The 15,723-nt window shown below is 31.2% G+C and overlaps 3 protein-coding genes across 6 annotated transcripts in view; 1 reads left to right on the top strand and 2 right to left on the bottom strand.

Annotated features, from left to right (window-relative positions):
- The first annotated feature begins 1,196 nt into the window (after window positions 1–1,196).
- LOC119631643 (protein ARV1) lies at window positions 1,197–2,350 on the top strand. Its single transcript, XM_038024034.1, has 5 exons — window positions 1,197–1,259; window positions 1,315–1,432; window positions 1,490–1,609; window positions 1,707–1,851; window positions 1,913–2,350. The coding sequence occupies exons 2-5, from the start codon at window positions 1,337–1,339 to the stop codon at window positions 2,272–2,274; spliced, it is 723 nt and encodes a 240-aa protein (XP_037879962.1). The 5' UTR covers window positions 1,197–1,259; window positions 1,315–1,336; the 3' UTR covers window positions 2,275–2,350.
- A 1,126-nt stretch (window positions 2,351–3,476) lies between these two features.
- On the bottom strand, window positions 3,477–9,019 carry LOC119631642 (WD repeat-containing protein 26 homolog). 4 transcript variants are annotated; one of them, XM_038024033.1, is made up of 5 exons: window positions 8,854–9,019; window positions 8,323–8,775; window positions 6,679–7,743; window positions 4,560–5,515; window positions 3,477–4,495 (listed from the first exon to the last, which is right to left on the bottom strand). In XM_038024033.1, exons 3-5 carry the CDS (start codon window positions 7,144–7,146, stop codon window positions 4,009–4,011), a joined length of 1,911 nt encoding a protein of 636 aa, XP_037879961.1. In that variant the 5' UTR covers window positions 7,147–7,743; window positions 8,323–8,775; window positions 8,854–9,019; the 3' UTR covers window positions 3,477–4,008. The 4 variants fall into 4 exon arrangements, with proteins under 4 accessions (XP_037879961.1, XP_037879958.1, XP_037879959.1 ...); XM_038024030.1 differs by having other exon boundaries at window positions 8,327–8,775; window positions 8,854–9,018; XM_038024031.1 differs by having other exon boundaries at window positions 8,327–8,775; window positions 8,939–8,987.
- A 3,416-nt stretch (window positions 9,020–12,435) lies between these two features.
- LOC119631320 (cyclin-dependent kinase 12) overlaps window positions 12,436–15,723 on the bottom strand; it is an 11,229-nt gene continuing 7,941 nt past the window's right edge. The window contains exon 8 of the transcript XR_005246647.1: window positions 12,436–12,522. The gene's annotated coding sequence lies outside the window, so the exon portion shown is untranslated. The remainder of the gene's footprint in view (window positions 12,523–15,723) is intronic.

The raw sequence follows: 15,723 nt of genomic DNA, 5'->3' as shown, positions 1-15,723 counted from the left end.
CGCAAAATCGTGAAGCGTTCCACATTTTTTCCCCCAATCTGCTGTTGTGGACAAACTCTTACTATAAAGCACATTCTCTGCGATTGCCTCAACTTTTCCTCGGCTAGAAGTATTGCATTTGGAACGATTAACCCTTTGAACATTCTACAATCAGCTTCAGAACAGAATATCAATTCAATATATTACTTTTTTAATACTACTAAGTTCACTATCTAATATCCATTTATTTAAATTAGAGCCGATAGCCTGTGTTGCTAGTGCTCAATGTCTTTTTTTTTAGTCTAAGAATTCAGTTCATTAGTCTAAAATTAAAATAATAATAATAATATCTCTACTTAATTAATACAATAGCGATAGTTTTCTCGATTGAGAGAACTCGTCAAGGTATTTGCATTTGTGTTTGTTTTCTCCGATACAACACTTCTATTCGATGTATTTGAGCATTTGAGTCTCTTTTCCTCTCTCTCCGGCTACAATGGGAGCATGGTTTGAAAAAACTAAACTTCTAATTGACAATAAGAGCCCCAAATTGTTCAGGTCAAGACTTCGAAGGGCTTTCTTCGCATAGCACCATTGCCCATTTGTCGATGGAAAAATTGCAATCTTAATGTTTTTATTATCACTAATTGAATTGTTAAGCGCGAAAACGGAACACGGAATTCAATCCAAGTCTCTGTCGCCAATAGATTTATTGCAAATTCTTTGAATTTTGATGAATATCACTCACTTACCATAAAAAAGCTTTAGCAAAAAAAAAAAAAAGGGTGAGAAATCAAGACAGCATTAAATAAAAACAAGACTGTGTTCGTCTTACTTATTTACTCACCTTATTAAAGTTGAAAAGGAAAAAAATGCAAAGCAATTTGTTATTTATGAGCATTAGGACTATTTTTATAGTCGCTTGTAAATTTGCGAGCGAAACACACTCACTTCTAAACTTTGTTACAATTAAGCATACATTTATCAAAGCAAAGTAGACGTTTCTTCGCCGAGAAAGTAATTTTCCTTATAATAAAAAAACGAAAAAATTTTTTGTAAGGTAACGCAATAATTTGCAATGAAATTACTCTTAAATAATTATTATTCATATTATTCATATATTCATTCATAATTTCATATTGTCGTCGCTGCGAAAGCAATCAATCAATCAATCAGCTGTGTCGCCTCAGCCGTTCGGTATTTTCTAAGACTATGGTCAAATAAATAGAGAATAAGAGCAATAATAAAAATGATGTTGAAGTCATCAACATTTTGTGTGTGTATGTGATAATAATAATAATAATAATAATAATAATAATAATAATATTATGAAAGTATTTATGCACACATCAACGCAATGACCTTTAAGCAGACATTTATCTGCATTAATTGCGGATGTGAAGTAAAGGAGTTATATAAAAAGTATAGCAATGTTGTTAAGACTGTGAATTGTGTAAGTTATTAATGCTATTTGGAAATTTTTATTAAAGTCGCATATGCGTTATTTTAGGAAAAATGTCACAAAGTCGTTGATAAATATGTTGAATTTGAGCCGGTTATCATATTGTTGGATACGGTACTGCTGTCACAGCAAGCGTATAGGCACATTTTGTATAACAGGGACTTTAAGGTAAAACAATTTCTAATCTTATCGATAAAATTGGCAAAAATATTAATATAAATATAAATATATATATATATATATATATATATATGAAAATGTATAGCTTTTTTGGAAATTGTCTTTGATGTTACTATTGTTAGAATCGTTTGCACTGTGGCGGGAAAAACGTGAGCAGCCAGTCGTTAGGCAAAAAGCCAATACCATCTACGAGCAGGGATTTTACATATGTTGCTTCCAAAACATAATCGGTAAAGAGTCTTTTTTTATCAATGATTTATTAGCAAATTTGAAATTATCTTCGTTTTGCAGATAATCTGCTATGCACAGTGCTATTGTTCACCTTTACGTTATTGCTGCGTACTAAGTGGGTGCTGGAGATGGACATGAAACGACTTATGTTTACACTGCTAAAGGCTAATACATTAGCGAATTTCTCCAAGTTTTTCCTATTGCCGATAATCTTGTGGCGTGAAAATACAACCGAATTTGATATCAATCTGCATCGGATTATTGTAATGGCTCATCATTTGTGTTCGCAGACTTTTGTATATGTAATTGTTAGCCGTCTAGCTAGACTACGTGCATTTATTATAATAATTTCGACATATTTTGTTAAAAAATTTCTATTACAATATGCTATGAATATTTTGGAGCATCGATTAACGCAATGACTTTATTCATTTGTCTTTTCATTCATTTAATTGCTCGTCTCTTTTCTTCTTTTTATTTTTTTTTTTTGTTTTTTAAAAAAACAGTATTAGAATTCTTATGGTTTTTTTTGTTTTTTTTTTTTGTTTTTGTTTTTTATTATCGATTTATTATTTAAGTAATATCGATGATATCGGTACAATAGATAGATACATATGCAATCTAATTATCTACCGACAACTCAATAATCTTAAAATTATTACCAGGTATATGTAATCCTATTCAATCGATTAATTCTTAATTAGTTTATCCCTCTTCATATTTGGGTTTATATAGAAGTGAGAAACTTAAAATATTACTAACAAATGAACGTTTTTCTTAACATTGCATATATATATATATATATAAAAATTTTCACCTTTTTAATGCAATTGATGTAAGATATAATTTGATTTGAGTTGATTACACAACATCATCATGGATATTGAAAACTTACTTAACTTTAAATACACTTTCACTAAAACTTTCTCTAAAATGCTGGGCAGTTTAATTGCAATTATGAACAATTATTTATTTTAATATATCCTCTCAAATAAAACGCCGAAATTATATTTTCCGAGTTTCTTGAATAGAAAGGACAATAGGACAAGCAATTGTTTAATTTAAAAAAAAAAAAAAAAAAAAACAACTTAAATGCGCTAAAAATCAGACAACATACCTACTTGTAATTAGATTTCCTTTTTCTTTTACCTTTCTTTAAAGACTAAAAATATACTTATTGCAATTAATTTTAAAAACAAAATTCATTAAGAACATATTTACTTAACTATTATGCAAGAGAAGGTTAAATAATATTTAACCGCAGTTTGTAAATGAACTAATTAATTCAATGTATGATAAGTGGATATGACGCAGGTTTCAATGGTCGCGATTAGGCAAACAACGAAGATAATTTAACTCAATTAATTTCGAATTTAACGAAAAAAAAATCAGGTGCGTCTTTGAAATAAGAAAAGAAATTTTCATTCATTTTTTCCAATTCTCCCCCTCCCACCCACCCCGTTTAACTTATCGAATCGCGCCTTTACAAGCCTATTCTCATATTAAGCCAAAAGTATACAACCTCTGATTTATATCACCGCTATATTTTTTCGTGCCGTTTTCATTAATTGGCTTTCTGTCGCAGACACCATATATATGTTTAAAAAAAAAGCGGAAATTTCTTTTCATCTGGCAGATTTATGCATATATATATATATAGCAAATTTCCTCTGTTTCACAAATATAGGTGTGCAAGCATAAACATTTAATGTTTAATGTTTTGTACAATGAAGATTTTCATCGAGGTTTTAAAGCAATTTTAATATGAGGGAGAGAAGAGCAATTTTAAGAAGACCTGTGTACATATATTGAATGTTTTTTGCGAAATTAACAAACGAACGAACGAACGAACGAACGAACGATTCGTTCATCTATTAGTGTTTTTAACAGCCTTTCCTCGCTCATCAATCAATCTATATGAGTTATGTATATATGAATACATTCGATTTCTTTAACCTGCCTGCATTTTGTAAATTTTAACAAAATCAGTGAGGACTTGAAATTTTTGTTTTAATTTTTTTTCCTGTAAATTCTTTTCAATCAATTGCCTAGAACATAAATATGTTAAAGGTAGAAATAAAAAGTAAACATCAAATGTGTAAAAGTGACGCAGTTTTGACATCGTTCAATGCAATTGTGTCTTGAAAAAGTTGACCTTACGAAGTCATATTCCAAGATGATGACGATGAGCAGGATGAGCAATCATCGCTCTCGGGAATTGCATTGGCATGATGAAATGAGTTGGGTCCCCATATGCGTACAGTTGCGTCGTCGCTTGCCGAAGCCAATAAAGACGGATAAGCGGGATTCCAGGAAACGCAATTAACTGTTTTAGTATGACCCGATAATTTGGCTAGCGGTTCTTCGCGTTTAATATGCCAAATAACAACATTTTTGTCTTCACTGCCGCTCGCTACGAAGCTTTCATTGACACCTCCAAAACAAGAATGTATGGCAAAATTACTTTGACGTATCCCTTGAAATCTACGCACCAAACATTTGTCCTCGATATCCCATAAATGTAGCCCTTGATTGGATATGTTTAATAGGGCCAATCGATCGGCTGAATTCACAGAGAACGTCATAATGGGATGAGTCTCCCTGAGTACATCAAAATCGCTTCGAGGATTATCAAAATTATACCTATTGATAATATTAATTTTAGTGAGAGAATATTTTTATAAATTTTTATGAATAATTGACTTGCCCTCTTATACGGTAGTGACTGTCGGCAGCTAATATAGTCTTGTTATCTGATCTAAATACAACACTATTTATGCGTACACCCTCCCATGAGTCCAAAATGGTAGCCTTCAGATCGCACAAGTAAAATTGACCTTTTTGACCACCGCAAACAAAACGAGTTCCGTCACGATTAAAGGCACCGCACGAAAAGCTGTCCTCCTGAATATTATGGCTCATCTTCAGAATAAGACGACCGTCGTCAACATTGAAAATGCATATTTCCGAAGAGTCCTCTGGTCCGCCTATTAGTACTAATTTTGAATCTGGACTCCAACTGATAAAAGCTACACTCATTTGAAAGCGACTGTCAAGCACTCTACGTTGCTTTATTTGTAACTTATAGGGGTCCACATCCCAAATTATTACTGTGGCATCCTTGCTTCCTGTAGCCAATTTAAGACCGTCAGGCGAAAACTTACAAAACCATACTTCATCACAGTGATCAGTAAGAATTTGGATAGTCTGCATAGGAAATCCATCGGTAGCACAACAATGATCAGTCAATAAAGACACGTTTTGTAAATTAGTCTCCCATGCCATGTCATGGCAGGGGCATCGTTCTGCTTGTAATTCAACTGCTTGTTGCAATAGCATGCGCAGGCGGCGCGGTGGCATCATTACTGACGGTGGTAAGAACGTCTGCAGTCTCTCCATGACAAGAGCTCTAGATAGAATTCCTTTACCCTCCCACTTAGAACGCTGGTATAAATCATGGTTATTTGAACACATCATGTAGGAGGACAACTGATGAACACGTGAAATATTGTACTGAAGTGGAGTAAGTTCATTACGCAATACGTGTAACGCATCCAGCGGACATCCATCATCTAGATGTTCTAAATACTTCTGTTCTAATAAAAGGAATTTCATTTCAGTTATTGTTGAAGGCTTTCCATTATTTATTAAAGGTTCCAACTCCTGAAATAAATTATATATAATTTTTCATTAAATACATTTTTTGCGTCGTATTCTCTAAAATACAAAAAAAATTCTTCCAAAACCTGGCGTTCTATCTCACAGTCTTTGCTTACTTTTACTCGATTTTATTCCTATTCATTTTCCTACTTTTTAATGTAAACTATTCGTAAAGGGAAAATAATATAATAATCTGCAAGGACTAAATCATCGGATGCATCGGATAAACTTTGCCCTAATTATTATATTTTTTAATTCGGCGAAATTGGTTTTAAGGAACTGTCATAAAGAGCGGTGGAGACTATATAGCTACTAATATATGTATATACATATATATATATATATATATATATATATATATATATATATATATCTTTAGTTTGCTTCAAAAATGTATATTAAGGCAGAATTCGATCTACTGCGCAAAATGCTGCAAAGAAGGAACGCATTTGGATGCTTATGCTGTCTATATTTTTGGTCGATGTCGATCGACATCGACCAAAAAGTAAAGTTAAGTATCGAAATACCGATTACCAATGGAAAACTTTAATAATTTAATTTCAAATCTTTTTATTTCATCTCGATGCGTTGAAGCCTAAATACATTTTGAGCCTCTATATAATGCGCACAACGCTGACACATATGTCTTGCATTGAAGTACTCTCAATCATTTCAAGCCATCACATTTATTTAATAAAGTTGAACAATTCGAAAGCAAATATGTTTTCGTTAATTTCAAAATGTGTTTTTATATAAAAAGAAGGACAAGCTTTTTCAGCACCGAATATCTTCATATATCTGCACACTTCCAACACTACCCTATGTTCAAACGAAAAGAATTTCAAATAAATTAGAAGATATATATAAGAGTATATATATATATATATATATATATATATATATATATATTTGTGTATGCATATGTATACAATATATGTATAGAATAGTATTAACGTTACGATGGAAATCTGACGGAAAATATGTTTAAAACTGTTGTTAATAACAAGCAGTAGTAGATAAGTAAAACTTTGATCTTAGTTTGGCGTGTATTTTTGTTTGTGTCTCTACGTCCCAGGGAAATGTACGTTATTGGTTGCATTTAGCATAGATTGAGGAGATTTTATTTAATTATACTTTATACTGTATAAAGCGCGAAGGATTTTTACCTGCAAATCAGCGTCTGCTTTAGCCCATTCCCCCGAAAGTACGTGTTCACGAAATTTGGTGGCGGACGGGTGTTCTAAATAACAGCCAGATTCAGACATTAAGGTTTTGACTGAACTTTCCAAGCCTAAATCCTGCAAGTACTGACCAATAAGTCGTATTATCTCTTGATTGGTTTTACCAAGCCAAGAAATGGTTTTCGTAACATCATGATCATTTTGATCATCGCAAGCACTTGTTCCAACTGAATTACTGTTGTTATCGTTGGCGGTGACTCCATTGTGTTTTGATGTGTGTCCATTAGTGGATACATTATTTACGCCTACGGCGGCGCTACCGCTGGAATCACTGTGATTACTATTATTAACAGCTGATCCACTGGAATTTGGTATAAGCCCAGGTTCTGAAACCGCTGGGCTGGCCGATGGGCTGCCGGATGATTGTGAGGGATTTATTGCCGAGTTTTGCATATTTGATTCCTGTGTTTTTAAATCGTGTTTAATATCACCTTCAATTAATGCCGATACGATTGCTTGATTAGTTTCGTCCGTGTTCCCGCTATTTATTTTGGTTGAATTAGATTCAGTTTTGATCAATTCGCTTTTTGTGTGTTTTTCAACGTTACTGTGATTAATTGGTTTCTCCTGTTGCGCTGCTGCTGCTGCTGCTGCTCTTGATGTTGACGCCGTTTCTGTGTCAAAAGAGCTCCGACTCAAATTATCGCTAATATAGTTTGACTCCGTCAAAGGTGATGTCGAGTTTCCTGCTGCTGAGCGTCGTACCTTTTTGCGCGGCGGCTGGTCCTCAGGTGAGGCACCAGTTGCAGCAGCCTTTTTGTTATTTCTATCAATTTTGAGTCTCTTTGTAAAACACACACGTCAACGAGGAACACCCCTCTACCACCGCGCAGAATACAAAACTAGTTTTCTCGCTTGATTGCAAATCACACTCCGCAAATGCTGCAGGTGCGCTTTCCCTTCGTTTACCTTAAAACGCGATTACCGTATTAATAATGGTTCCAATGAAACAGACGATTCGATTATACGCAAAAACAGAACGAAGACCCACTGCAAATATACAATGTGATATAAAAACAATAAAAATACATTAAAGAATATATTGGCAAAATATTTAGATATGTGCATGCACGTCTCCGCAAAAAAATCATGTGGGATTTATGGTTGCTATTGAATGCACGGTAAATATATTCTCATACATATATATATATATATATATATATATATATATATATATATATATAGGTAATATAGATATAGATAAGTACAGATATATTTTTATATGAAATATAATAATGCTTATAACCTTTACAAGAAAATGAATTTCAACTTTTGAAGTTTATTTGATATATAAAACTATGACTACTTATTGAACTAAAAATAGAGAGAAAAGTAGTTAACTTATTTTTATTTACAGTGAACAGCTGATCAAATTAATTATGTGTATGATGTGATATATATTATATACGCGTATATATATATATATATATATATATATATATATATATCTATATATATATATATATATGCAAAATGCAGCAATTATTTCAGGAGATATAATCTATCGATTATCAATCAAATCAAAATTATTGGACGGAAAGTTCTAAAGCAAAATAAAACAACACATACATACATAACACGCTCGTCGCACACGACACACAAATTAGTCGCTTAGATTTGCTTTTTAATAGCAGCACGACGTAATGAAATCGCAATCTTCTGCAACACTTAAACCAGTTTTATGTAATTGTTTACTCGGCTTGGAGTGAGACTTTAGGCTAGCAATGTTTTTGCGTAAACATTATACCATAATTGTGTTGTTTTATATTTCAAATATTTATATATATATATTGCCGAAAATAATATCACAATATAACACTTCACACTTGTCACCACTTTTATTTTAACAGAATAGCTAACGACGTTTCACGCACAATGGAGGTCAATTTTGTCTTTATATTTCTTCATTTGCTCTTAAATAGTTGGCTCTGTTTTTAATATATGTAAATTAAGACACTTGTGCAAATGACTTATTTTTCCCCGAGAAACAAGTTTTTTTTTTTATTTTATATTTGCTTTTCTCTGTATATATATATATATATATATATATATACATATATACATATATATATATATATATACTCTTTAAATACTCTTTACTTTTCACTTCTTCCCGCTGTTAAAAATGTTCACTTGTAAACATAGATTAACATAATTGTTATAATATTAATCTATGCTTGTAAACCTCAATAATTCAACACACGATGACGAAACAAAGAACAAAGAACGAAATTTTTGTATGTGTATTTTTTTCTCCACTACTGCACGATGTGATGTTAATAATGTTTTCATTTGTCCCATGAATTCACGGTGCCAGACTGTTGCAGATCTCACAGTATTAGGCTAATGAGCTATTTAGTACGCATCCAATCATATGTATATTTGTATATAAGCTGCATTATACTTTCCAAGACAAATTCATATGCATATATCTATATATATATATATATATATATATATATAGATGTTTAATTGTTCTGATTTATTCAAAAACATATATATTTTAATTCTCATCCTGATTTGGTAACTATACCGAAGCGAGTTGCCAGACATCTATGCAAAAATCAATCATTAATATTATTAATATCGGAATTAAAATGTTAAGAAAGTAGTTTCTGTTAAGAGGTAAGTGTGAAAGTTTTAGAATTTATCTGTAGACCGTTACATAAAAATTGTATATATTTATATATATAAAATTCATTCATATGGATCATCATTATCAAGAAATCGAAACGTACAAGCTTTCAGCAACGTGCTGTTTGCCTTGTTAGCTGTTATTCATGAAATAAAACCGAATATTTGACTAAGCGAATAAATGCCAAAGTAAAGAAAATTACTTGTCCCAAATTGATAGCAATTTCTAACGGCTTAAAAAAGACAAAATCTATACTTTTTTGTTTCTCTAGCGTTCCATATTTTGCGTGCGTGCGTGCGTACGTTTGTGCGTTCTTGACAAATTCTTGTATTCCTAGGAATACATGGCCAGCGTAACAATAACTATATGCAAACATATATATATATACTATACTTACGTATACGAATTGAAAATCATTTTTGTCTATTTATTTAAAATTTGCAGTGTTTAGAATGATTATTAGAATAGATGAGCTTTGCTTTTTAATGATAAATAGATTAAAAACATTTTTTTTCTTTTTTTGTTATTTTTGAAACTGTTAATACGTAAGAACATTATCATCAAGCAAAGCCGATTATTAAATACTGTACATCACTTTATTTAACACACTACCTTATACCCTATTTTTATGTAAATGACATAATTTTCATGAGAGTGCTTGTATTGGGAGCGGACTCAAAACGTGAGCTGATCTCGTTTATATTAATTTTTTTTATCAAATACCTTACTATTCTTCATCAATTTTTTTTATAAAGCAGTAAAAATTAAATTTTGTTGTCGTATGAAGGCTTATTCTTCGCGAGGATCCTTGTACGGGATGGAATTAAAAAGAAAAAAAAAAAAAAATAATTACCTTACACGACCAAAGTTTGTACAAGATATCATTATATGTGATGAAATTTAAAAAATTGGATCGTTTTGCCTTATAAAGGTTTACTTTTTGTAAGAAAAATTATATGGGAGAGGATTCAACAAAATTCTCATATCGATTTGGTAGGTCAAAATACTTTTCGATATATTCGGATTTTGTTAATATATTCTTTTCGAAAATATTGAAATTTTTTTTTGTTTTTTTTTTTTTTTAGATAAGAACATTTACACAAGCTAAGGCATTGCATGGTGAGTGATTGTAAAATTGTTTCAATTCAATTCATTTTCAATAGCTTTTGCCCGTCGGCCAAACGTCTCACTGCACAAAATATCAAATCAAAATATCTCGAAAACTGTAAAAAAAAAAAAAAAATTAGCAGACCCCAAACAAATAGATGAACAGATATGCTTGAAATTGATTTGGAATATGATTCTGAGAACACGATTTCTTTTATCTCAAAGAATCGATTCAGTGTATCACAACTCTTTCTGAGCGTTGCATAGATTCGCAGATAATCCAACATTTTGACAGTTTAACGAAGTCGGTATTTTTTAATTTAGTATATATATATATATATATATATATTTTTGTTAAAAGTGCTTGACATAATCTATATATCATCAAGAAGTATCATATTCTGAGTTGCGAGACGGATAAATCCATATTGCGTCTATTAGTGGCATCTTCGCCGTCAAAAAGTAATTATATTTGCTCTGTTATAAGAAGATTAAGTGATCATAGCATAAGCATAATGAATTTTATGAAAATTTGACTTAAATATATAAACGAGTTTCACTTCCATTTGGACGATCTTATAAATCACGATTATATATTAGATAATTGTCGTTCCGGTTAACATAGTCTTGTGATCTATTCAACAGTTTGACTCTCACATTTTGGCGATATTTTGGCGAAATTAAAGTTTTTATCCGATATATATAATATTATAAAGCAAAATGTTGAAATGATATTGACTTTGAAGATCAATGTTTTTCTATGATAGTAATCTGTTCATTTGAATGACGTGAATATTGTAGAAAATATGTAAATACACTAAAGTGAGGCATGACCTATCATTAAAAACCGTACAATTAATTATCTTTATAAGGACTCTTCAAAATAAGGCGTTACATGGGAAATTCAGTTCCAATAGCGTTCAAGTCGTTTTGAGTCAAAACACGTCAGTGTGCTAAATTTCATCAATATATCTGAAAAATTGCGGCCAGCAGGTTAAATATTAAAAACTATCGATCGAATCGATCGGTATCATAAAAGGTGCATCTATCTCAAGTCCTTCTCTGTTTTGCTTACATTCGCACAAACTAAATATATTGTTGAACACAAGACAACAAGGCAGATAGAGAGAGAGAGAGAGAGAGAGAGAGAGAGAGATAGGCGGATACATAAGCTTAGATCGATCAAGAATCGTTTTCGGTATATATATATTTCGGTATAATAACTTGTGAATTTAATATACCCTTGTACCACACAAGTGTGGCAGGGTTTAAAATATAATTTCGCCCATTCATCCATATGTTGCATATGCAGATATTTTTCAATTCTACTGCACTATTATTGCACATTTCCTAAATAAATTTCCACCTCTAGCCGAGACATTTTGCATCATTGCATCAAATTCTTTAGAAAGAAATAAAATTTTCATTATGTTTACCATAGAGATTTCAATAGGTAAAAAAAAGGTTTAATCCATTCAGTTGAAATGATTGATATGCTTACAAATTTTCATACATATAAATTTTGTATTTCTTTATAATATTTTTTGCGAAATCAAAAATTTATTTAAAAAATGTAAACAAAAAACTATATTTAATGTACGGTTTATCTTAGATGCCAACTGTCGCAGCCAAAACAATTTAGATTTAAATTTCATTTATAGCAAATTTTATAACTTAAAAAAAATAAATTTTCTAGATTGTCGACAGTGTGGGCATCAGCTGAACTCAGCATTACATTAAACCGTGTTAACTCCATCAAGATGGGTATGCGCTTATATTAAATTTTTTATTATTCTGTTCGAACACTCAAAAATACGCAAACATAAATCCCTTAAAATATGTTTATATATATACATATATCTATATATATATATATATATACATATATGTACATAGCTTGAAATTCTACCTGTTTGGATTTCTTCAAGCATATAATAAGTTAGGAAAACTGAAACTTTTGCTTACACGCGCACAGTTGATTCCGCACAGATTAAGTTTTGATAATGGGCCGACTTCTCGATTAACAGCTAGAAAAAATAAAGGAAACATCAATTTTTTAACAATCTCGTAATAAACATATAAACATCTGATATTATATAGAGAGCTAAATGCATTTAATGTAAGTAATAAAGAATAACTAATTTAGAAAATTATTGACGCAGTAGCTTAAAAGGTGAACTAAATTATCCTTACTGATATTATCGGTTAAGCATTAATTCCCATTAATGCTTCCTAACGTCATTTATTTTATCGAGAATCTGCTAATAAAAAACTGCAATCGAAAAATGCAACTTAAGCGGAAACACTCTACAAATTTATATTCTATCATCATATTTCAAACATGCAAAAACACTAGAATGAGATATGACGCACCATTAAATACCCTACACCAGTTTGCTTAATACTCGACCTCATGTAACAACTTTATATATGGGAAGTGATCATTCAAGTGGCGATTCAATTCGAAACATTTTCAAGAGCGTTCGTCTTTGAGGTAAGACATGTCAGTGCATTCAATATCATTAAAATATCTTAAAAATGGCGAATTGTAGATTGAACTTAAAAAAAAAAAAACAAGATCGAACGTCGGATGGACGGACAAGCATACATCGATTTAGAAAATAATTCTGAATCGATCGGTATAGTAAAAGCTGAGTCTGAGGTGTGTTGAACACATCTGTACAAACTTAATAATATATCCTTACACCATACATGGTGTAGGGCAAAGTATTATAAATAGCAATCCTAATGCATAATCCAGCATTAGCATATGAAAAATATTGTGAGCGATAATTGATAATATTTAATTTATTTATAAATTTGTGCAAAAAAAAAATTTGTTAAACACGACTTGAACTTGTACTGCCGCCTTAAGTTACGGAGAGTTTTCTAAATGCGCAGAAAACGATCGGATGATCAATGTAGTTGTTAACGCACGTTTACCTAAAATTCTCGCAACATTCTCTCTCTTAATCAAAGTAAAATCATAAAAAAAAATAATCGCTTTCTGTGTATCTGTATAAATAGTTAGTTAAAGTAAAACTTTCTAATTTCATTGTTCACCGTCGAGATAGAAACGTCATTATATTACAATTAATAATGCGAGAAATGAGTTGAAATTGTTTACTTATCGAACCGGCTAATAAGAATCAAACTTATTTACAAAACGAATACTTCTGAAATTCATTTGCTTCATTCGCGTTTTGAATGCAAATGTGCATAAAAAAAAAACCTATTGATTGAACCTATTGAACTTTCATGTGACTTCAATCAATTCATTTTATAGCTTTTCAATTCATTTATTATAGTTTACAACTTCGTAAGAAAGATTATCTTTCACTATCTTATCTGTAACGCATGCATTTGTACTTGCTTTTGTCTTCAATTTTGTCCTATCAAAAAATAATCGAAGAGTATATAAATTACAACAAAGTTTTTTTTTTTTTTTTTCAATTAAATCAAAATAAAATCAATTGAATAAATATCTGATGTTGTTTTTAAAGGAGGTTGTTATTATGCAGAAAACGCGCAAATAAGTTTCCAAACCTGAATGGGAGGACACTTTGGTATTAAATTAAGTCCTTCCGCCGAAATGTGTCAAGCCTATGCTGCCTTTGCTATTTGGGTACTAAAAGCATCCCAAAATTGTTTACAAATTTATTGATATAGTCTCATAAAAAATGCAAAGGCATCTAAACAAAGTAGAGAGACAGACAGTCGAATTCGAATACAGTCACTGATGTACACTAAGGAGCCTTGTGAATGAAATTGTCTCTCCTTTATAGCCCTACTCAGTCGTATTAACCGTAGCATTATCTTGTAACTACTTTAGTACTTTTACTACTGCCTTCCTCTTCCTCTATCACATTTGTGCAAATTATTGAATAAAGTTGAGGAGTATTCTTCGATTTACCAACACACATTATATACACAAATATCGTTTGGAAGTAGAACTCAACTGGGATATAAGAACCATTGATAGATATTTCAAACTTGCTGAGATCTAAGAGTTTTCTATATTGCAAAGAAGTATTTTGTTTTTTTTTTTCCATATATCATTCATATTGAAGAGGAATCAGATATTCACTATTTATTGAAAATTTCGATTTTTCTATCTTTTTCGATAGCCAATATATCGCATTTTGTTAATTGTGAACGACGTCACTCGGTCGATAGGGATCAATTTCAAACCGATCTTTAGATCATCCTTCATAATGATTAGTTTTTTTTTTAATTTTTTACAATCGCTGTTCAAGTGTAAAGTAAAACGTAAAATTTTACGCTGATCGAAGATAGGTAAACCATATGGTTTCTCTAATGTGTGTGTGTGTGTGTGTGTGTGTGTACAATTGAAAATTGCTAGTACATAGACATAGCAAACGTACTGAAATCTCTTCTCTTGCTATAGCGTAAGAATGGCGGCTATGACGCCGCCCTTCCGATTAATTCGATTTGATATTTTGTAGCTCACCCACCTTGAGTCTTTAACACTAAACGTACCGACATTTCATCCTACCATGAGCGGTCAAATGACCGCTTCAAAAAAAAACGTATGTATCTTAGTAAAGTAGAAAGTAAACAAAATATTTTTCTGATGCTACAATAAAAACTCGTTCCCCGCTTTTCGATGTATGTATATTTTACGAAAAGTCAATAAGCTACACGATCATACAATAACGTTGAATCCAAGAAATTTTAAACAAAATTTTAAAAACGGTTATTTGACCGCGCTTGGTACGTTTAGTGTTAAAGACATGCAGCAATATAAAAAAACAAATAATAGATCTTTGTGTAGTGTAGGGTGTAGCTTGAACATTTCACATAGAATTACCGTCAAATGTTTTTAAGCAACAGAATCGATAGCATATTTAGAATGGAATTTATTCTCGTCTGATCTATAGTTTCGATAATGTGAATACCCTTATTATCCTTGGGGTGTAATTTAATATTTCTTTGCCTCTTGCATTATGTTTTATTAATAGCAATAAAACCGGCGATCTGCACGAATTCGATTTTTAGAATTGGTTTATTTTTATTTTTATTTTATATTATTAGAATGCTAAATAAATATTGTCCTAAATTTATTTCAATTTTAAGGACACCATAAGTTTTGATCATTCCTTTAACAATAATATTATGTCAAACTGATAATTATTATATTAATATTCACGTAATTCTAATAGATAGGTAGATTACAATCCTTATTCATTAATTCATATACATACACA

This window comes from Glossina fuscipes, unplaced genomic scaffold (assembly GCF_014805625.2).
Source record: "Glossina fuscipes isolate IAEA_lab_2018 unplaced genomic scaffold, Yale_Gfus_2 1, whole genome shotgun sequence".
In the NCBI taxonomy this organism is placed as follows: domain Eukaryota; kingdom Metazoa; phylum Arthropoda; class Insecta; order Diptera; family Glossinidae; genus Glossina; species Glossina fuscipes.
The sequence above is the reverse complement of the archived record's forward strand: the minus strand, read 5'-3'. Positions and strand labels throughout refer to the sequence as shown.